The sequence below is a fragment of the Miniopterus natalensis genome, chromosome 18 (assembly GCF_054644295.1).
Source record: "Miniopterus natalensis isolate mMinNat1 chromosome 18, mMinNat1.hap1, whole genome shotgun sequence".
NCBI lineage: Eukaryota > Metazoa > Chordata > Mammalia > Chiroptera > Miniopteridae > Miniopterus > Miniopterus natalensis.
This window is the reverse complement of record NC_142098.1, coordinates 28,010,868-28,033,968: the sequence shown is the minus strand read 5'-3', so window position 1 is coordinate 28,033,968 and position 23,101 is coordinate 28,010,868. Positions and strand designations below refer to the sequence as shown.

Below are 23,101 nucleotides of genomic sequence, written 5' to 3'. Positions count from 1 at the left end.
CTCCCCGCTGGAACAGCTTGGAGTGTCTAAGAACGGCCGCGCGGTGGCGCCCGTGGCAATGGAAACTGGATGAGGTCCTCTAGCTTCCCAGGTTCTGATGCATCTTGCACTGTTGGGGGCATGCGGAGTAAACCTGGGAGCTATTTGTGCTTGGAAATATTCCAGACTGTTGAGTCAGCCTCCCCCCGAGGAGAACTGAGGTATGGCAAGCGCGGCCTTCGCTGGGGGTCACACACTGAGTTAGCTGCCAGCAGGCCCTGGAGCCTAATGCTAGTTCACCAGTCAGAAGTTACAGCCCCTATCCCGCGCTGCACCCCCTCCTTCCCCTCATTTACTGTACAAGACTCTCGAGGGCTGGAGAGCGGCTCTTCTCTGCTTCCCCCAACGGCGCCTGGTGACCTCAGAGCCTGTGGGTAAGTAACTCAGATGAGATGCCCATGTGGTTTCTAGGCTTGTTGGCATCCCCATCCCTGCCGTGACCTACCCCCTCCAAAGGCCACGTTCGAAATAATACCACAGGCGGGGTTGGTCCCAAACTTTATTCACACCCCGCCACCCTCTGTCCCAGCCCTGATTCTGCTGTGATGTTGACCAGTTAGGTGCGGCTGCAGGGGTTCATGGTAGTACCCAGCTTGCGGCAGTAGCAGAAGGCGTTGAAGAACCGGCAGTAGCACGTGGCACATGGGTCACAGCACTGTACTTGGTGTCCCAGACAGGACTCGTGCAGCCGCACGCAGCGACGCAGGGAGCGTGGCGCACGCCCTTCCGCATCTAGCACCTGCAGGGATGCGGGAGCATGGGCCTCAGAAGGCAAGTCCAGGGGCCTCCCGTGCCCAGATCCAAGTGGGATGGCAGTAGACCATGGGGCTCTGTAGTGTCGCTCCAGGTGAGGGGGTCACGAAATGAAGAATGGGAACTATGCCCAATGTCCCCTCCCAAGGTCTGTGGCCTCACCCCGTTTCCTGAACGGTTACCTCTGCCAAGTCCTTGGCCTCCTGCAGCAGAGCCTCTTCTGCCTGTTCTGCAGTTGTCCTCTTCAGCCCAGGCCTCAGGTCCAGGCCTGTGACAGATGATGTGAGGGCAGGACCCCACCCCCAACCCCCTACCCCTTGCCCTGCACAAAACGCCCACCTCCCAGGCCTGGGATTGAGAAGACTCATACCAGTTTGAATAATCTGTATGAGTAGTACAGATTATTCTACTTCTGAGGGTAGCCAGGCCCCACCCAAACCCACCCCTGCCCACACTGACCTGACAGCTCTGGGAACTGGGCCTGGTCAGGCCTTCTGATGCCCTCCAGGGGTGCCAAGCTCATCTGGGCCCCCTCCATGGCAGGCAGTGCCAGCAGCAGGGCACAACTCAGCATTGTGGTCAGCATGGCCTGGCTCAGCAGGAAGACCCACCACTTAGTCCCTCCTCATCCTGGAAGCACCCTCTAAGTGCCCTACCCCCAAGAGAGGCCCGCCAGAGAGTAGGAGTCTCTGCCCAACCTGAGGACTTACTTCTGCTTGCTGGATCCTTGCCCCGAGAATTCCTGGCCACCCTAAGCCCTCAGTTTATATAGCAGGGTCTAATGAAGGGCTACACGTGACTATTCCCTGAAGCCAGGACACAAGGGGCCGTCCCAAGGAGGGGGCATACAGTTTAGACCTCTATCCCTGGAACCTCAGCTTTTGGGCGCTGTATAAGAGGATGACCATCTCTGATGGTGGGTGAGGTCTCTAGGAGCCAATTAAAGTTTGGAAATAAGATAGGGTGCCCAGGGCCCCTACATTTTTATAAGACAGGGAGACCTGGGGGGTGGGCAGGCTGGAGCCATTAGCAGTAACAAGGCAGGTGGCCCTGAGAGTTTAATTTAATTTGTGGCCCCGGAGATGCTCACTCAGACACTACGTGGCATGTTGTTTGCTTTGCTTCCAGGAACTTGGGTCAAGGGCATTGAAGGGGGTGATGGACTAGTGGCCAGAGTGGGGCAGAGGTGGGGTGCCGACCAGAGCCTAGGGTTTTTGGAGGGGAAATGGAGGAGAGAAGCCCACCTAGCCAACACCAGGCCCTCCTGCTTCCATCTCTGGCTCTGCCTCCCCTCCTTCTTCCTCCAGGCTTTTCCAAGACCCCCACCCTTCTCCTGTCCCCAAACCCCTTTCTGCCTGGGCTTCCTGGAAGCCAAGGAAGCAGAACGGACTGTTCCCAGGGTGGGCGAGCAGCTATAAAGCAAAAAGCTTTCAAGCCGCCTGCCTCATTAGTGCTAATAGTTGCTCCCTTCCTCCCGGTGTTGTTAGGGCTCTGCCCACGCTTGGTCACATCAGCACAAGGCTGTGGTGAGGACTGCCCTTTTGTGGAGATGGTAGGACACACAGGACCCCTGCCCTCCCTCACCCCTCTGGAGGGCGATTTCCCTGAGGTGCCCATCAGGAAAAGGGATGCAGTCTGCTGAGCTTCAAGGCCTCAGTGTACAGACTGGGCTGGCTCAAGGCAGCAGGAGGGGGCTGAAGCAGCTGTTTGCAGCCCAGGCTCACACGGGCTATTCTGACCAGGCAAAGACCTAAAGAAGTTCTGTCAGCAGTGGGTAGAAATCACAGGTTGTCATCTGGAAGCCTTTGGCCTAGTGTCAACACACACAATTGGTGTTGGGGTGCAGGTTGCATGGGAAGATGCTCCAAAGAGAGTGGCCCTATGGCAGCTTCTTCCACAGATGGGCACTGATGTCTGTTCTAGGACCAAGTTAGCATCGGAATCCCTTGTGGTTGGCTCAGGGTAACAGTCATAGGAGCTCAGAGAGTCATGCTACTGCTGAGGGGGTGGCCTCAGGGAAAGCCTCTCTGAGGAGGTGGTTCCTGAATAATCCAGCAAAGGGCCAGTCCCTGTTTCTCCCCTGAGAAAGGTACTGGCTGTTTTGGTGACTCTGTCACAAAGCCAACCTGGTGTCAAGGGCATTGAGCTTTCTTTCCTAGAGGCTATAGCTGGGCCTTGTGTCCCACCCCAAGGCTTTCTCTTCTCAGAGTGGTGCAGAGTGCAGGTATCCGGCACCCATGTGTGACCCCATCCTGGTGGGGGCCACTTGGGGCTAGGAAGGGTCATACATCAAATATACATATACTGGAGGCATGTTCCCTGAGTCCTTGTGCCCTGGCCCCATCCTTGGAGATTCTAGCTGAAGAGACAGTGGTGGGGAGCAGGAACTGCGTGTGGATTTTAGAAAGGTGCCCTGGGTGAGTTGAGGTAGGCCTGGTCAGCACCCATGCGAAGGACAGCTCTTCTTATTCTAGAGAGGGCCTCCTCCCACTCAGGCTCTCAGTGCCTTTACCCACCTACAGAGCAGTGACTGTCTTCACCTGGGTGTGTACACACAGGTCTGTCAGCCCCATGAACAGTGATAGACAGGGCATGAGGCACTCGCATGGGCAGCCCAGGTCCCTGATCAAGTCCAGTGGGAGAGACAGTCAAGAAAACCACCAGAACACAATGGGATGATCAGAGAAATATAAACATTGGATATTTGATGGCACTAAGGAATTTTTTAGTGGTTATGGTTATGCTTTTAAAAAAAAAAAAGGACTGCCCGTCCCGCATGGCTCAGTGATTAAGCATCAATCTATGATCCAGGAGATCGAGATTTGATTCCAGGTCAGGGCACATGCCCGGGCTGCCAACTTGATCCCTAGTCGGGAGTGTGCAAGAGGCAGCCAATCAATGGCTCTCACCATTGATGTTTCTATCTCTATCTCCCTCTCCCTTCCTCTCTCTGAAATAAATAAAATATATATTTTTTTAAATGTTTAACTTTAAAAGTTAAAAAAAAAGACTCATCTTTTAGAGAAACATAATGAAGTATTTAATGATAAAATGATAGGCAGTCTGGGATTTGCCTCAAAATAATCCAAAGTAGGGGGAATAGTGGGAGGTGATATAGATGAAACAAAATTGTTGTGAGTTAATAATTGTTGAAACTGGTTGATGGGTACATGGGCTTCATTATCCTATTACTGCTGCTGCTGTTTTGTTAGAAATTTTCCACAATGAAAATTAAAAACAAAAGAAAAAACTTTAAATGCAATTGGATGAGTGCTTTGATAAAAGAATGCCCCAGTATGGCACCCACCCTAGCTGAGAGAGGGGGAAGGAAGTTGGCTAGGGAAGGCTTCCTAGGGCAGGAGACCTTTACTCAGTCATGAAGCTTGAGTAAGAGTTGGGGAGATTCCAGGCTAGGGACAATGTAAGCTTCCTGGACCCATAACCAGTACATGGTTTATCAAGCTGCCTAATTATACCGCTTAACACTGGCACAGGCTCTGTCCCAATCCTGGTTCCCACCTGAAGGGCCCCAGTCTGGTAAACAGTCACCTGGGATTTGAGAGTCAGCTACCCCCAGAACTGATTCAGTCCAGGAGTCAGCCAGCAAACATCTATAGCCACCTTCACATTGTCCAACTGCCATGGTGTGCACAGGCTCAGACCGTAACAGCACTCACGCCACTCATACACCCAAGTGGAGTCCAGAGGAGGAAACTGGCATTTGTTTATGCCCTTTCCCAGCCCACCCTCCTTCTGCCCTCCGGCAGGTGTCACCCAGCTCCTGCTACCAGTGAATTGGCCCAAAACATGGCCTACAGTTTTCTTGTTATAGCTCTCTCGCTATATCTATCTATGTAAATGAATTTTTCCTTGGCTTATCAAATTTTATTAGTTTTTGCAAATAATCAATCTTTGGCTTGATTTATCAAATTGTGTCGCAAGTAAGTTTCTATCATTTTCTATTTTCCTTGGGTTTGTCGATCTTTACATTTACCTTTCCTCCTGATGAACATAGTTGCCTACCTCCGGGAGTCTATTAGGCCCCTCCTTGGGAGCCCATTTCCTTCGCTAATACACTGTATGGATGGTTTTATTGGTCAGGAACTGACCCGATGTTCCCAGGACAATACTTGTTAGCAAAAGGACCTTCAGAAATGGGTGGCTATGTTCTGGATGAAGGATTTGGCATACCTGAAGCGGGAGGGATACAGAACCTATTTCTTTCTTTCTTTTTTTAATCTTCACCTGAGGATATTTTTTCCATTGCTTTTCAGAGAGAGTGGAAGAGGGAGAGAGAGAGAAAGAAACATCAATGTGAAAGAGACACATCGACTGGTTGCCTCCTGCATTCACCCCAACCCGGGCTGGGGATTGAGCCTACAACCAAGGTACATGCCCTTGGCCAGAATTGAACCCAGGACCCTCATTCCGCAGATGCTCTAACCATTGAGCCAAACTGGCTAGGGCAAGAGCCTATTTCTTGAGACTCAGAACCCCAAATATAGGGACCCCAACTGCAGGGGGGAGAAAGGGGAGAGTGTGGATGCTCAGTGCCAGAGACCAAGTGTGAGGACAAGGAGGGGTGCTTGAACACCTCCCCCCCCACCCCCCTGCCCCCCTTCTTTTTCCTCCTGCAAAGTAGGGTGTGTTTCCTGATTTGTCCAGCGGGGGGCAGCAGAACCCTAAACACCCACTGGCTCTCCCAGTCCAGCTTTATTCTGAAACCCAGGTCCCCACCCAGTGCACTGCCCCTGCCCCTGCCCCTGCCCCTGCCCCTGCCCCTGTCCCTGGGGCTCATCTCGAAGACTTCCAAAAGGCAGAGGTTGCCTGGAAAGGTGTGGTCCTCTCAGTCATCTGGGGAGGGGACAGGATGGATAGGGGTTATTTTAGGCTGGTGTCTTAAACCCTCAGCTGGAGGGGGTCCCACTGTGATCAGGAGCTCCAAGATGGGAGAGTCATGTTTGTTGCATGAATGCCAGTGCTTGCCATTCTCCATTCATTAGAGAACTATTTGTGGAGGGCATGCTGTATCACCAGCACTATGCTAAGGCATCTTAAACAGAGTAGGTCAAGGCCATATTGACCTGAAGCTTCTGATTCTGGGGTCAGCTAGGCTTTGTGGACTTGCTGGTTGCCAATGAAAGTGTAGGCTGGAGTCAAGCCAGGGAGAGTGGTGTGAGGTGCAGGGCCAGCTGGTGGCAGAATACCCCTTCCCCAGACTGGAAGGAGCCTCCGGCTTAGAGACTCCGCAGCCTTGCTCTAACTCCCTCTGCCTCTCCCCCTTCAGTGCTGGAAATGGGCCCTTTACTGGGGTCCCCAGAACAGCTGAGCTGTGGCTGGAGTGCTCAGATGAAACTTCACAAAACGCTCAGGATGACAAAGACAAATAGTGCCAGCCAATCTGACTCATGAGCAATGGCTTGCAGTCTGGATGCATGTGCCCCTCTACGGTGGCAAAGGCCATCCTAAAGTCCAGCCCCAGCTCCTTCCAAAGACATCGACAACCCACAATGTCCAAATCCCCAGAGACCTGGAAAGGGTGACCAGTCTCCTCCTGCCTGCCAGGTCCCACTTTTGTGTGAAATCTCTTTTTTTTTTCAATCCTCACTCAAGGATATTTCTTCCATTGCTTTTCAGAGAGAGTGGAAGGGAGAGAGAGAGAGAAACATCGATGTGACAGAGACACATAAATTGGTTCCTCCTGCACACACCCTGACTGGGACAGGGGATCGAACCTGCAACCAAGGTGTGCGTCCTTGGTTGGACTCGAACCTGGGACCCTTCAGTCTGTGGGCCGACGCTCTAACCACTGAGAAAACTGGTTAGGGCTCCGTATGAAACCTTGTTTCTGGGGGTGTTGCAGCACCCTACCTTCTGCCTCAGGGTGAGTCCTCACCCTCAACATGTCCAAAACAGGACATCAGCCCCCACACTCACAGGGACCTTACACAAAGTGGTGAGGAGCTTGTTCCAGTCCAGGTGATAAGAGGACCCCTGAGGATTTCTGAAGAAGTGAAGTTGAGTCCCCAGCAACCCCCCACAGAGGCAGGGTACAATAGGGCTGGGAGGGGACATCCTGGGGGCATTGTTCCTAATCCATCCTGATAGAAGGGAGCAACCCGACTCCCTGAGGATGTTCAGTGGCTCAACTAAAGCCCCAGGAACAAAGCTATTTGCACAACAAGAATTATTGAACTACCTGGAAATGATTCTCAACCTAGAAATCACTCTTTCTGCTAGAGACCCAGGAGCTCTCTAACCTGCTCACCCCTGCCACTCAGGGTCTATGAAGGTAAGAACAGAGGCTGCAGGAACTCTGGATATAGACAAAGAGATGCTGCCTAGGGTGCGGGACACAAGGGTGAGTCAGTGCCTGGCTTTCAACAGGTTCAAGGTGAGCTCAGGATCAGCTGGAGAGAACAGAGAGAACTATGGTGGCTCCCAGGGTCCTCTGGAATTTCTCCTTTCTGCTTTTAAACCCTTTCCCATCCTCTGTGCCTCTCACTGCAAAGCAGGCCTTGGAGGTGGAGGTATGGGAGCTGGGGAGGGGGTTGAGTCCCATGGGGGATGGTCATCTGGGGGCATTAGATGGAAAGGGTAACCTTCCAGCTTAAAATTGCCCCCTTGGGGCACAGGTATCATCTAGGCACCAAGCCTCAGCCCAGTATGAGAGGAGAAGCTCATAGGGTACCCCTCCCCCACCAGCAGTAGGACCTGCATAAGCTGTTTGCCAAGCCCTGGGCAGGGATCCTCCCAGCTCTGTCCAAAGCCACACTTTGTATAAGGATCTGGCATAGAAGCAAGTTTTCTCCCTACCTCACCCCATTACTTGCTACATGCTTATCCATCCAGTGCTCCGCAGCGAGAGCCCCACTCATACATTTAACTCTCAGCACAACATTGAGCTAAAACTTGTCATCCCCATTTTAAAGATCAGGACACTGAGACTTACAGGTTAAGTGACTTAACTTTGATCATTCAGCTAAGAAGGGGCTGGCTTGCTTTCCTTTCCTCCTTATATGTTTCAGAGTCAGAGAAGAATGGTGTGTGTGTGTGTGTGTGTGTGTGTGTCTGTCTGTCTGTCTGAGGCAGGAAGGTACATCAGACATGCTGCCCTAAGGTGTCTCCCCACACACCTCTTGATTGTGGAAATGGTTCACCCACCCACAGAGCTCCCAGTGGGGTGCGCAGACAAAAGCAGGCAGCTGCTCCACCCACCTTCAGCTCATCCCCCATGAGGCTGTGGGCGGAGCTAGCTGCCAGAGCTGTGCTAAGTGTCCTTATGCTCTTAGATACATTTCTAAATAATCCATGAGTCAAAGAAGAAATCACAAGGGAAAACAGAAAGTTTCAAACTGAATGAAAATGAAATACAATATACCAAAACTCATGGGATGCAGCTAAAGCAATGCACTTATTTAAGTGCATATATTATAAGAGAATGGTTGAAAATAAATTATATAAGCTTCTTTCAATAAATACATAAGATATTTCCAATAAATGGTGTTGGAGCAAATGACTATCTACTTTACCTGTATCTTGCAGCCTTCACAAAAATTAATTTGAGATGGATTAGAAACATAATTGTGAAGGTGAAACAATAAAGCTTCTAAAAATAATAATATTTTCATAACCTTGGAGTAAGCAAAGACTTCTTAAGACAGAAAGTACTAACCATCAAAGGTTGATAAATTAGACCATTTAACTTAAGAACTTCTGGTCATTAATTAAAGATGATTGAGAAAGTGAAAAGATAAGTCACAGACTGGGAAAAGAACATTGCAATACATATACTCAAAAAAAAAAAAAAAAAAAAAGACTCATGCAGAATGTATAAGGAACTCCATCATCATTAGGGAAAAGGGACTTGAACAGGCCCTTCACAAAAGAGGAGTTCCAAATGGTCAATAAGCATGTGGAAAGGCATTCAGTATCAGAAATTTAATCCATAGAGAAATGTGAATTAAAACCACAATGAGATATTACTATACACTGACTAGATTGCCTAAAATTTAAAAGGTTGACAATACTGAGTGTGGGCGAGGATATGAAGTAACTAGAACTGGTAAGAGGTAAACTGGAAAACCAGTATTTACTAAAACTGCTACACTTGACCTTCTCCCAGCAAGTTCACTCTTCGGTACAAACCCAAGAAAACTTAGTGCAGTGTCTACTAAAAGGCATGTATAGAATGTTCTCAGCCACTTAATTCATAATAGCGAAAAGCCAGAAACAATTCAGATAGCCATCAAATGGACAAATAATGGTACATTTATACAACTGGAAACAAAAACAGTTTAAAAGATGAACAAAATGGTATACACAGCAACACTGGTGAATCTCACAGACATAATACTGAATGAAAAATGCCAGCCATAGGATAGTAAATATGGTATGATGCCATTTACGTGATGCTCCAAACCAGGCAAAACGATAATAAATGGTAATAGAGCTCTGAATAACTAGCTCTGGGGGCATGGCTGACTAAGGGGGGAACAAGGAGGACTTCTGCAGTGCTGGAAATGTTTTCTACACTAGTGCCCCTTATTCGAAGCTTCACTTCCCAAGATTTCATTTACCTGCTGTCCACTGCTGTCTAAAATATTAAATGGAAAATTCCAGAAATAAACAATTCCTCAGTTTAAAATTGCATGCTGGTCTGAGCAGCTTGATGAGATCTCGTTCCGTCTCCCTTCGTCCTGCCCAGGACGTGAATCATCCCTTTGTCCAGGGTTAGCCACGCTGTAAGCCTCCCACCCACTAGCAGCCAGCTTGGGGTGGCCGTGCTCGTGTTCAAGCCCTTACTCTACTTAACAAGGGCCCCAAAGCGCAACAGCAGTGACGCTGACAACTTGGTATGTCAAAGAGAAGCTGCAAAGTGCTTCTTATAAGTGAAAAGGTGAGTATAGTATAATAACTTCTATTACAATATAGTGTAATAATTATTCTAGTTTATTATTAGTTATTGTTGTTAATCTCTTACTGTGCCTAACTTGTAAATTAAACGGTATCATGTGTATGTATAGGAAAAAGACAGCATGTGTAGGGTTCGGTGCTCTCCATGGTTTCATGCATCCACTGGGGCCTTAGGGCCTACTCCCCTAAATAAGGGGGAACTACTGCCTCTCGACCTGGGTGGCGGTTCCACGGGTTTCCTTTCCATTGTGGCTTCTTTCCTGACTGTGGACTTTGGCAGGACTCTTGTTCATACTTAAACCTTACTCATCGCACCTCTCCCCAAAACAACCCTTGTTTATTTGGAAAGAGTTCTTCAGGCGGTAGATCATAAATCACCCCTTTGAGGTGGTGGCAGCGGGCACCAGGAGAAAAAAGGTACCTACCGCCCGGGTCAGCAGCTTGAAAAGGCTTTTCCCCACAGCTTGCTGTCCTTATCTGCACTTGTCTGTCTCTGGTGACACTTGTTTTTCTCCCCTGTCCCTGGGGGTTGTCTTCAAGTGTTGACTTCCGGGATTTGAGATTTCACAAGGCGGTACTACTTTTTGTCTCCAGGTTATATCTCCAGGGGAAAAGGCAATAATCTCCTAAAATCTATACAAACGTGAAGAGAAGCAATATGTTAGTGGTGGTTTTTTTATAATGAATAATAAAAATAGTAAAAGGAAAAACAGATGGTACCAGTGAAATTATGTCAGTTGTAATGAACAGAAAGCTTGATTCAAGCTATCTTAAATAAAGGAATAATTTTTTGGCTCATACAATTGAAAAATTCAGAAGTAGGGCTGATTTCAGTTCCCCTTGATTATATAAGGACTTGGTGTACCAGACCCAGCTTGTTGCCTATATCATTTTATTCTTACTGACCAATCAGGATGCACAATTCCAGCCAATCAAGCCACTGCTATTTGGTCCAATCAGACTGTGCTGATTTGGATTCCTCATTTGCATAGAAATAGACCAATCAGGGACAGGGTTGGAACTTTCTGTATAAAAGTGGGCCTTCCATTTGTCTCTGTGGAGAGCCCTTTCAGTTTCCTCTGGGAGGCTGTGTCTTTCTTTAGTTTCCAGCCTTACAACCTATTTCCCCGCCCCCCCCCCCCAACCCCTCAGCTTCCTGGTTCCAGGCTCAAGGGACCCTGCCCACTTCTGTCCTCTAGTTTTCTTCCTGGGAACCAAGGAACAGCAAAAGTCCAGCAGTCCTCCCAGCCATCCTGCCATAGCAAAGGGAATCCCAGCTCTTGGGGCTTTCCCCTTGACCCTTGAAGGTTGGGCTCTTGAGAGAAGAGGGAAAAGAGCCTGAGGATTCCCCACTGGGGAGAGTCATCCTCCCACAGGTTATCCCTACTTTTCCGAAAGGCTAAGCCAACCACGGTGGCCGCCTGCATGCCACACTTGGGTAGGCGGGGTGTGGGAGGCTGCACTTTGCTCTGTCTTCTGAACTAATTATCATGCAATTTCAACATTATAAATAGCACAGGCACCTCATATTATGTGCTTCCTGATGTGGTGCAATAATCTCCAGTGTAGTATCCTTGCCAAAAATGTGTAATATGAATCTAATCTTGAGGAAGCAATCAGATAAAATCCAGAATATGGTGCTATTAAAGCTGGCCTGGACTTAAAAAAAAGAAACACACAAAAAGGCTGGGTGTGGGGCAGAGAATACTCTTCTATATCAGAAAAGACTAGAGCTATATAACCAAATGCAGTACGTGAACCTTGCCTCCTGAACGAAAATTTAAATGCAAAAAGGACATTCTGGAGACAAGAGAGAATGATACTTGAATTACTGTTGATTTCCTTAGATGTGCTAATGGTGCTATAATTGTGTGAAGCAGGGTTTCTCAACTTCAACACTTGACATTTGGGGCCAAATAATTATGGGATTTTTGCAGCATTTCTGGCCTCTGCCCACTAGATGTCAGGAGCACCGCCCATTCAATTGCAACAAGTAAAAATATTTCAGATAGTAATAATGGTTGCATCATGTCATGAATATACTAAAAAACACTGGACTGTACAGTTTTAAAAGGTTAAAATTGTGAATTTAATATCATGTGAGTTTTTTCTCAAAAATTTAATTTAAAATGTCTCCATTTGACATACTCAAATGTCGCCTGAGGGACAAAATCGCCCCCAGGGGAGAACCACTGGTGCAGAGAGTACACTGCTGGGGGCGGGGAGCATGCAGATAAAAGGATTTGAGAGAGAAATGTCTTGTTTGTAACTTACTTTCAAAGGACAAATGTGGCAAAATATTAACCATTAGTGAAACTAGGTGACAGGTGTTTGGGTTGTTTATTTTACTATTCTGTCAATTTTCAATAGATTTAACTTTTTTAAAAAACCAAAAGAAAAGAACTCAATTTCAAAGTTTCTGTTTACAACAGCCCAAGGGACCCATGACAGGTGCCAACTGTGCAGCCCCCTTTCAAGTGTTATTATTGTAAGTCTACATTGGTTGAGTTGCTCTGGTCCTTCAGCCTTCAAGGGAAGACTCCTCTCTCATCTGCTCTACTTCCTTCCCTCCCTCCCTCCCTCCCTATCTCACTCCAAGACTGCCAAGAACATATCGGTCCAGTGCTAATCACTGACCTATTGAGAGAAAGGCATCCCATGGACCATTATTCACCAAGACTGGGTGCAGATGATGAGCTATGTCAATTCCTTTTTGTATTATCTCCTGTGGTGGCTTTAAAACATGGTGACAAAATTCTTTAGCACTTGTCCCATTAAGAGATGGGATCGACATTCCCTCTCCTTGAATATGGACTCTGTAACTGCTTAACCAGTAGAATATGGTGGAAGTGACACTGTACCAGTATCCAGATGCAGGCTGTAAAAAACTAGTATCTGTCATTTCCAGACTTGCTCTTGGGACCCAGCCGCCATGCTGTGAGGAAGACCAAGCTGCCCTAAGGAGAAGCATACGTGGAGAGAAGCAGCACACAGCACCAACTTGAAAGCCACGTGAGTCAGTCATCTTGGAAGTGGGTTCTCCAGCTCCAGCTGATGCTGTATGGAGCAGAGACAAGCTGTCCCTGCTGAGCTCTGCCCATTTTGCAGATTTCTGGGCAAACTACATGATTGTTGTTTAAGGCACTCACTGACTTTTGGAGTGGTTTGTTTGCAGTGATAGATAACTGATGCATCCCCACCTCCCCAAACTGGGGGCCCCAGGTTTGGAAGGTAGGAAGTGGTCCAGCTCTCGATCCCTGGAGCTAAGACCTAGGTCAGCACTTACTCCTTTAACAGGCACTTATTGAGTAGCCACCAAGTGCTAGACACTATACCAGGCATTGAGGAGTTAGCAATGAATGAGATAGATCACCCTGCCTGGTAGGCACAACTCAGGCATAGTAATGAGAGGACTGTAGCCTCAGCCTAAGGGAGGGGGAGGGAAAGCTGTCTTCCTGGGGGAGGGTATTTCTAAGCTGACACCTGACTCAGGAAAAGGAGTTAGCCATGCAAAGTAGCAGGGAATGGACAGATGGAACACCATGTGCTAGTTCTGGGTAAGGTTGCCAGGTTTGGCAAATAAAACATGAAAATTTAACACCCGGTTAAATTTGAACTTCAGATAAACAATGAATACTTTTTAAATTTTTATACATATATGTATGTATATATATAAAATGTCTGGCCCATGGAACATTGGGGACAACCTAAAAGGTTATTCATTATTTCTCTGAAATTAAAGTTTAATGAGAGTCCTGCGTTTTATCTGGTAACCCTAGTGCTAGGGCAAAAGAGAGAGAAAATGTGTGATTTCAAGGGACAGTTCAGGAAGCTGGATGCAGCCCAGTGGCAAACAGAGCATAGAGTGAGAGGTTAAGGTGAACAGGAGCAAGATCATAAAAGGCCAGCTTGCCAAGGTCTAATTTGAATTTCACCCTGAAGCAGTGGGGAGCCATGGGAGGGTTTAGAGCAGGAGAGTGACACAAGTAGACTTGTGTTTTAGAATGATATTTTGGGCAACCATATGGAGGGGAGGGGAGGGGAGAGCCTGTAGGCAGGGAAACAGGGAAGGAGTTCCTTGCCCTGCAGTGCTCATACTCTGCACTGTAACCACAAGGCTATGAGAATGTTGGTGGACTAATTCCCCTTTACATTTTTCTTTTCTACAATATAAGTTCTTTTAAGCTATAATTTTTCCTCTAACCGTTGCTTCGTATATCCCACAAGTTTTTGTATGTTTCGTTTTGTTGTTCCATTTAGGATATTTTATAATTTCCCTTGAAATATCTTCTTTGACCTATGGATTCTTTAGATGTGTGTTTTATAAGTTCCAAATATGTGAGATATTTTTCTGTATATCTCATTGTTATTTCTTTTAATTTCCTTCCATTGTGGTCAGAGAATGCACTCTGTACGTTCTTTAAATTTTATTAGAATTGTTTGATGGGTGAACATAACAATGCATCCTGGTGAAGGTACCATGTTTGCTGGAAGAGAATGTGAGTGCCACAGGGGTTGTGTTTAGTGCTCTGTAAATGTCACTTACATCAAGTTAGCTGACAATGTTCTTCTGGTCTGTGTTTTTCCTCATTATTTAGTCTGGCTGTTTTATCCACTGATGGAAGTAGGGTGCAGAAGTCTTCAGTGATTATTATAGATTAGTTCCTCTCTTTTTTGTCAGTTCTTTTCTTCAATGATTTTGAAGCTCTGTTATACTAGATACATACACATGTATGATTATCATGACTTCTTGTTGAATGGCTCCTTTATCCATATGGGTTTCCCTCTTTAGATCAGATAACACCCATTTTTTTGACGCTTATCTTCTCTGATATTAATAAAGCCACTGCAGCTTTCTTATGCTCACTGTTAGCTTGGTGTATTTTTATCCATCCATTAATTTTCATCTTATTTATGCCTTTATATTTAAAGTGGGTGTAGCCCGGCCAGAATAGCTCAGCAGTTGAGCATCGATCTATGATCCAGGAGATCGTGGTTCAATTCCCCGTCAGGGCGCATGCCCAGGTTGTAGGCTTGATCCCCGGTGCAGGAGGCAGCCAGTCAATGACTCTCTCTCATCATTGATGTTTATATCTCTCTCTCCCTCCCTTCCTCTCTCTGAAATCATTAAAGACATATTTTTAAAAATAAAATAAAAAGAGGTTGATTTTTTAAAAATTATTACAACTAGAAAGAATGTGCATGTGTGATGTCCAGTGGCTTGACATCATAAAGATGCAGTAGATATGTTCCTATAGTTTTCTAGACTTCCATGGAGAGCCAGAGGTTGTCATTATGTGGAAGCTGAGCAAGGAAACAAAGATGATTTTGTGTCCTTGTGGAATGTAGGGGTTGGGGATCTTGGAAGCTCTCCAAGCATCCTGGGGTGAGCCCCTGGGGGTACAAGGGCCCTGGTTTAATGAGGACTGCCTGTGTCAAAGGGAAAACCAGCAATTTCACAGCCTCTCATGACACAACAAATCTGGGGTTTTAGATAAGAAAAGCCAAGACCAGAGAGGGGGTGGGGGAGTGAAAGATGATGTCACCTGCTCCTCTCATGTTTCCTGCAAGCAAGCACTGTGGAAAAGAGACTCCTGTCTCAGTAAATGAGTCACTGGCATTATAAGCCAAGAGAGACGGAAAGCAGATTCCAGGAAATATACAAGGAAGAATCTTAGGGAAAGTTCTCAGCTTCAGTGTGAAACTGTCAAGCCTCTTTGCTCTTGGAGGAACCGGAGGAGAAAAATAACAGTAAGAAAGACCAGAGAAATAGCAAGGAACCAGATGGAGCTCAAGTGAGAACCTGTGCCTTTGGGCAATTTGGAGATGGCACTGGCTCACAAAATCATCCAGGCTGCTTTAGAAAGGGAGAAAATATCCCAGTGTTGCAAGGTCTGCAGTCGTTCATAATCCAGCAGATATTTAGATATTTACTGAGCATCCTGCAAGTTCCCATGGTGGGTGGGCTGTGGGTATGGAGTAGTGAATGAGTCACCATGGTCCCTGGCCCTACAGAGCTCACAGCCATTGAGCAAGTCATTGCACTTTGCTGAGTGACAAAGAAGGGGAGAGGGGTGAGGCCACTGTGGGGATCCTAGAAGGCTTCTTGACACTGGGGGTAGGAGTGTCCAGACACAAAAAGGAAAGGCTAAATTTCAGGCCTGGAACAGAAGAAGCTAGGCTGTTTCGGAGAAGTGAGAGGAGCCTGGTTTTGGGACAGAGGCACAAGAAAAGACTGGATGGGTCCTTTCTTTTCTCCAATTTTGAATCATTTGTTTGCTTAGCAGATTTGGGGAAGCGCATCTCCTACGTGTCAGGCAGCCCTTTCAGCACTTTCTGTTTATTTACAGAGAAATTCAATTCGCCAGTGTTTACTGAGCTCCCTGAGCAAATGAGCTGGGCCCAGCAGTGGAGCAGGCAGAGGGCACAGCAAGAGCAAGGCCCAAAGGTGCGACCCTTGGGGTGGAGTAGGGCGAGGGAGCTGGGGCCTGAAGGAATGCAGGGCTGATCTTCAGACTTCGGTCTGGTGGGGAGCAGGACTGAGTCCTGGAGAGACCCGTGCTCTGGGAAGCCGAGGCTAGGTGGGGGAGGTCCCACCTCAGCACATTCTCTTCTGTGTGACGTGGGAGATAATTAACCGGGGGATCCTAACAGCTGCCACTGCCACCCTTAGGAATCCCGGCCCTCCCTGCATGACATCTAGGCCACACTCCCGCTGCACAGCTCTGTGGGAGAAGGGAATCTCACTAAGCCTTTCTTCAGATGTGCTGCCCTGAGTCGCCTGCGTGCCGGTCCCCTTTCTGAGAAAGCCTGCCAGTTCCCTGGGCTCTCAAGAGCCTGGGCTGATGGAGGCCTTCCCCGAAGGCCAAGCGCCTACCAGCTCTCTGCCAGTCAAGGTCCTTTGGGCTCTGAAGGATCCTTACTCAGCTCACAATGGCATCCGGGGGAACAGGTGAACCCTGGAGGGGAAGGTAAGAGCCTCGGGTCCCACCCCAGTCTGGCCACCGTGGTGACCTGTGGGTATGGCCTTGCTGTCTATGCACTGGGTAACTTTGGAGATCCAGGACCTCTGAGGCTGGGAATCAGGCTCAGAGTGGCTCAACCTGGATCTGGCCTTGGTGTGTGGAGCCCTGGACAGGAGCGGTGGCCATTTCAGAAGGGGGCGCAGGCCAAGGCTGTGATGTGAGAAGAGTAAGGCATTGTGAAAGCGAAGCGGTTCCTGACCTAGCCTGGGGTCCAGGGAAGCTATCCCACAGAAGTGGCGTCTGAGCTGATACCTAAAGGGTAGGCAGGAGTTCGCCAGGTGAAGGAAAACGGTGCACAGAACAGCCTGTGCGAAGATGTGAAGGCTCAGGAGAGCGGGGTGTATCCAGGGAACAAAGGAGTTCAGTCTGGCTGAGCTGGGACTTCCTGCGGAGGAACTGGCAGAGATCAAGGGCCAAGGGGATATGGAGAAGGGGCCATCCAGCTAGCTGCCCGTGGAGAACAGACCAGGCCTGGTGAAACCGAGGGCACAGAGGCCAGACAGAAGGTGCAGGTGGAACCCTGGCCAAGGGTGGGATGGCGGGGCTGGGGAGGACAGGGCAGACCTGGTGGCTGAAGGGGCTGAAAGGGAAAAGCCACCCAGACTAACATGAGGCTTTGGGATGCTTAGGAGAGGAAATGGGGTCAACTGTACACAATGAGTTTGGGGTGCCCGAGGGTCACCTTAAGGGGAAAATGGAGTGTGAGATAGGGAGCTGAGACTCAAGCATCCCTGTGGGGATGAAAACAAGGGCCTGGGAGTTGTCAAGATGGCACTGAGAAAAGTATCAAGATTGAGGGAAGGGACCCAACAGCCTGAGGAGCCCACCGAAGGGCACGAAGAGAGCCAGAGAAGCAGCTAGGAATCCAAGAGGAGCAGTCAGACAAGCCAGAGGGAGTTTCAGAAGAGGGAAACGGTCTGCCTCTGCGTCCAACTCTCCCGGAACTGGCCAGAGGAGGGGAGGACTGTGAAGTGGAGGGTCAGGGAGCACTTACAAAGAGGCTTCAGTGTGGAGATTTTAATGGTGGTGATGGGGTTCCCAGGGACCATGATCTGCGACCAGGTGTGAGTGTGAGCAAGGCTGCCACACAGGGCTGCACAGATTGTGCACTGCACACTTCAGTGATCATCCATTAAGGGAAAAACTACTTGGGGCCAGGGGAAAACCCCTGGAGCTGGGGTATTTTGTGAAGCCTGTAACTGCAGTGTAGACACTTCCCACAAGGTGGAGCCAAAGACCAATGCTCTACTTGGGCTTGGCTGGGGTCAGATTGGGGATCCTCTGCCCCAGGGTCACCATCGGAGGGGTGGAGGGTATTGGCAGATGCCGGTGGCTAGGACCCTCCCCACCACAATGACCTCCAAATCTTTCAGAACAGTTCTTGCGGTAGAAACTCAGAAATAAACAACACACCACACACTGCAGCCTTTGTCAGAGGGCCTCTCCCCGCCTGCCTGAAAGGGTCCCAGGGGAGCAGCTCATCCCATGATCTGGGAGGGGCACGGATGTCCCTCCCACTTGTCCCTTAGGAGAAGGGAGTCAGGAAGGAAGGAAGGACGCCGGGCCCAGCCAGCGGGATACAGTCACCCCACCCCAGCACCACCCTGCTCACAGGGCCCCCTGGAGGCTGAAGCTGGATCAGCAGGGTCAGTGACAGACACAGCCCAGCCTGGGCAGAGTCCCCAGGGAAGTCACCTGTTGAGCCTGGCAACCACGGCTTAGAAACTTACACCTGCCGCGCATAGGGACCGGGCCTGGAAATGCCTGAATAAATAATGGCCATGTTGTCTTTGAAAATGATGACATGTTCATTGCAAACCATTCTGTGTATAAATAAATACAAAGAAGAAAATAAAATTAGGTGAAATTACAATGCCCAGAGATGATGGCCACTGCTGGCGCAGGGGTGAGCCTCCTGACAGCTCCCAGGGCCAAAGGATGCAGTGTTGACCTGAGGAGACTCCTGCTGCAGAACTGGCAGCCCTTCTGCTGTGTTCTCCACTGCTCCGCGTCTACTGTGTTGAGCACCTTTCCCTGCTCACATATAAAACCCTCTCTCCCTAGCCTACCTGACCTGACCCTGCCACCTCTCAGACCTCCTTTCTTTCTACTGCAGCCCACATGACTCAAATACAGCAAGCTCACCTTCGAAGTGTTGCCCTCTGCCCCTGCTGTGCCCTCTGCCCCCAGCTGTGCCCTCTGCCCTGCTCTTCTGGATTATTCAATGAATGTTTCCTTCTTGCTATTTAGGTGTCAGCTCCAATATCACTGTCTCAAGGAGGCCTTCCCTGGCCACCCCGACTGAGGTAGCTCCTCAGCCCCATCACCCCACATCACGTCGCCTAGTTTATTTTCTCCTCTCTCTGAAGTCATCTTACTAATACGTTGACTTTATTATCTGTCTCCTTTGGCTGGAGTGTAAGCTCCTGAAGAGAAGAGACCTTGCCCTTCTGGTCTGCCTCTGTGACCCCAGCACGCAGAATGATGCCAGGCACATAGTAGGTGCTCAGTCCATGCCCCACACACATTTTCAGTACCCACGGAGCATCTCAGGGTATGCACGAACCTCCTTCAGCCCTCTATCTCCTGCTGATGGTCACAGGTCTATGTCATCCATTGATCCCTGATTAAACAAGCCAATAATCAACATACTCAGGCACAGATCTTTTCTTGCCTGTACAACTCTTTGGAATAAATTTCTTGAAGGGGAACTGGAGGGTGAAAGGGGAGTTTGCACTTGACATCCTGAAAATGCTTATTTTTAAACACTCAAACCAATTCCCACGCTCTTGAGAGTGTCCACTCCACACATCATGTCCATCACTGCCTACCTCAGAGCCAAAAAAAAAAAAAAAAAAAGTGTTTCTCTTGTTGTTTACATTTGCACTGTGTTGATTATTAATGAGACAAAGTGCCTCTTGAAATTGCAATTTCAATGAGTGAATGGATGGATGCAGTTAAAGCATCAAAAAAGAGCCCTGGCTGGTTTGGCTCAGTGGTTAGAGCAGCGGTCCACAGACTGAAGGGTCCTGGGTTCGAGTCCAGCAAAGGGCACGTACCTCTACCCACATGTCCAGCTGCCTCCTGGACACCTCCTTCACATCACCTTCCCCTAGCTTGATCCCCCAGGCCTTCCCACATCACTGAAAATCACCAGCATCCACCCATCACCCAGGCCCTAAACCCTGGCATCACCTGGGTTGCCTCCCGCTCCAGACCCCACATCCCATCAGTCACCCAGCTCTCCATTCTACCTCCTGAACATCTCTTGAATGTCTCCTTCTCTCCATCCCCTCTCCAAGGCCACCACTGACTTGACTGGAAAATGATAGCAGCCTTTTTTCTGCCTCTACCTGCCCTCACCGTGTACTGCCTGAGTGACCCTTGCAAAGCAGATTTGACAAAAAATTTCCCCAGCTTAAAGCCCAGGCTCCCCATGAGCGAGGGTAAAATCCATGTTCCCTAGCCAGTTCCCAGGGCCTCTCATGACTGGCTCCACCCTCAACACAGACTGACACAATTCTCCAGCCATATTAAGCTTTTGCTCTTGCCAGCAAGAGAGGCTGCTGCTCCCTCCCATGCCTTGAACTCTGCTGCATTCTCTGCCCCCGACACTCCTCCAAAAACCTAGCCTCTGCTCCTTCCCTACAAAGCCCTTCCTAACGAGCACACTCGCACACTCCCACACTCCCACACACACAAACGTGCACACAAATACAATCACAATCACACACACATTGGTGACACAGGAAGTGCAGAGACTCTGAGATTATCTGCCCTGATTGAGAATGAGCTCCCATGGGTCAGGACTAGGTGGCCTCACCTCTGTCCCCTCACTTCTGACCCCTCCAGGGCCAAGCACACAGCAGGTTCCTCAAATTCATGCTGAATACCTGGTGAATGAATGAATGAATGAATGAATGAATGAATGAATGAATGAATGAGTGAATGCTGCACACTCTATCTGAGGCATGAGGCCACAGGCACAATAAGGGCCAGATTTTATTCTGTCCCCTCACGGAAAGCTGGGGGATGACGTTGATTTCAGAGGGCTGTAGCCACGGTGCCTGTGTGGTGGGGTGCGGGAGGCCTCCATTTTTCTGGGATTTGGGACTTGAACTGCATTACTTCCAAAAATAGAACTAGCTGTGCCATACTTGAGGACCCGGGGTTCGCTATGGTTCTCACCACCCTCTGCCATCTAATAGAGGCCAGATCTCCTGGCCCTTTACAGATTCTGGACTTACCCTGAGGGCACTGGAGAGTCAACATGAACTGATTTATAGTTTAAAAGATCACTTGAGCTGGTGGGTGGAGAGCAACTGTAAAGGACAAAGGAGGAGGCAGGGAGGCCAGAATAGATGGTGTCCCAAGCCCAGGTACTAGTTGTCACAATGCAGAGACCTGGTCAGACACAGACAGAGTGACTAATTGACTGTGAAAGATGAGAGAATCAACCATTAAAAGTGGAATTTTCTGCCCTGCTGGGCATGGCTCAGCGGTTGAGCGTCAACCTAGGATCCAGGAGATTGGGGTTTGATTCCCGGTCAGGGCACATGCCTGGGTAGCAGGCTCAATCTCCGGTCGGGGGCGTGCAGGAGGCAGCCCATCAATGACTCTCTCATCATTGATGTTTCTCTCTCTCTCTCTCCCTCTCCTTTCCTCTCTCTGAAATCAATATATATATTTTTTTAAAGTTACTTTTTTTAAAAAACACGTGGAATTTTCTGGAATTCCAGAATTCCAGACTGAGAAAGAGTTCCTTGGACAGTGCCTTGGTGTGCCAGCACAATCGGCGCTGAGCAATGGCACAGAGACAGCTATGCCACTGCCATCCCAGGGGCCAGCCTGCTGCTCAGTGGGTATATGGTAGATGAATTAATAAACAACAGAGTACTGGTAGTGGGAGGTGAGGGGAAGAGGGAATGAATTTGAAGCATATTAAGGAGGTAGAATCAACAGGACTAGGAGGCTGCAGGAATGTGGGGATCAGAAAGGAGGACATCAGAGTTCATGCATTTACTCATTCAACTCATTCAACAAATGTTTTTTTAATTGATTTGAGAGAGAGAGGAAAGGGGAAGAGAGAAAGAGAGAGGGGAAAAGCATCGATTTGTTGTCCTGCTTATTTATGCATTCATCGGTTGATTCTTGTATGTGCCCTGACCGCGGACGGAACCTGCAACCTTGGCATGTCAGGGGCGGTGCTGTAACCCACTGAGCTACCTGGTCAGGACAAAGTATTTCTTGAACTGTGAGCCAGAAACAGGTGACGAGGACTTTCACGACTCTTGCCCCCACACAGCTTAGAGACCCACAGCGAGGCAGACTTAGGCCTGAGAGCACACATGGGCATCATGCTGCCTGGTGGTGATGAGTGACATGAGGATATGAGTCCACAGGACATGGGAACAGAGCATAACAAGGAGAGGCTGTCTTCAGAGAAAGTGTCCAGAGGATGCCTTGCTGAGATGACTTGAGATGGGCAGGAACCAAGGGGTGTCAGTTTTGAGAGCTCTGGAGAGGTCCAGCATTTGGCTCAGGTGCAAGGTTGGGTGGACAACAGTGCTTTGTAGGAATAAGGACAAAGGGAGAAGAGTCCTTCTGGGGAAGGTCATGAAATTTGGTGGGTCGTCCAGGAGCTCTGGGACAGAAGGCTCTGGGCACACAGGAAGGCTTTGGATGGTCAGCAGTGGGTGGGTGGAAGGCCTGAGACTGGATTATATCTTAGGGTGGGGGAAATAAAGTACCCAGTCCCTGGAAGCAACCCCCAGATGTAAGGACTACAAAGAAGGGAGTGCTGACAAGGGAGATGAAGAGGAGGGGCTGGAGAGCTGGGAGAGCTGGGAGAAGGTGAGGTGTGTCTCTGGTAAGAACTGCTGAGGGAGAGGATGTCAGTGCCCTGAGGGTCTCTGTGTCCCCCAACCTCTCAGTAGTATATTCAGGAACCTTTTAAAGTCCCTCAAACCACTTCTGGGTGTGTCTGTGCTACTTTTAAAGGTGAAGGACTACAGGAGTAAAGCCTGAAGGGTCCAGGAGCCAGAGCATTCAGGTTGAAGAGGGCCAGTGGTGTCTTATTGATGGGAGGGGGCAGGGGGAGTGGAGCTGACCCTTTGACACCAGTGCGGGGCCAGCTCTAAGCTTCACCTCAACCTGCTCTAGGGGAGAGTCAGTGAGTGTTCCTGACCCCTCATTGGAAAGGACAGAGCTCTGGCCTGCTTTGCCAACATGTGCCCCAAGCCCAGTAACTCGCCCATGCTAAGAGCAAGACCTCAGACTCCCCAGAAGTCATACCCAATGAGCGGTGACTGCATGACCTGGCTAAGAGCCCAGACGGTGGCAGGAAGGGCCGCCTGCCTCTACAGCAG

The 23,101-nt window shown here is 49.0% G+C and overlaps 1 protein-coding gene and 1 long non-coding RNA gene across 3 annotated transcripts in view; both read right to left on the bottom strand.

Moving 5' to 3' along the window:
• Nucleotides 1–595: 595 nt before the first annotated feature.
• Nucleotides 596–3,189, bottom strand: AGRP (agouti related neuropeptide). 2 transcript variants are annotated; one of them, XM_016220319.2, is made up of 4 exons: nucleotides 3,098–3,189; nucleotides 1,252–1,381; nucleotides 975–1,060; nucleotides 596–778 (listed from the first exon to the last, which is right to left on the bottom strand). In XM_016220319.2, exons 1-4 carry the CDS (start codon nucleotides 3,134–3,136, stop codon nucleotides 596–598), a joined length of 438 nt encoding a protein of 145 aa, XP_016075805.1. In that variant the 5' UTR covers nucleotides 3,137–3,189. The 2 variants fall into 2 exon arrangements, with proteins under 2 accessions (XP_016075805.1, XP_087683312.1); XM_087827186.1 differs by lacking the exon at nucleotides 3,098–3,189 and adding an exon at nucleotides 1,503–1,526.
• Nucleotides 3,190–8,858: 5,669 nt separating this feature from the next.
• Nucleotides 8,859–23,101, bottom strand: part of LOC107542889 (uncharacterized) — a 44,003-nt gene continuing 29,760 nt past the window's right edge. Inside the window, exon 3 of the long non-coding RNA XR_001603750.2 lies at nucleotides 8,859–10,341. This is a non-coding gene — a long non-coding RNA (uncharacterized LOC107542889). The remainder of the gene's footprint in view (nucleotides 10,342–23,101) is intronic.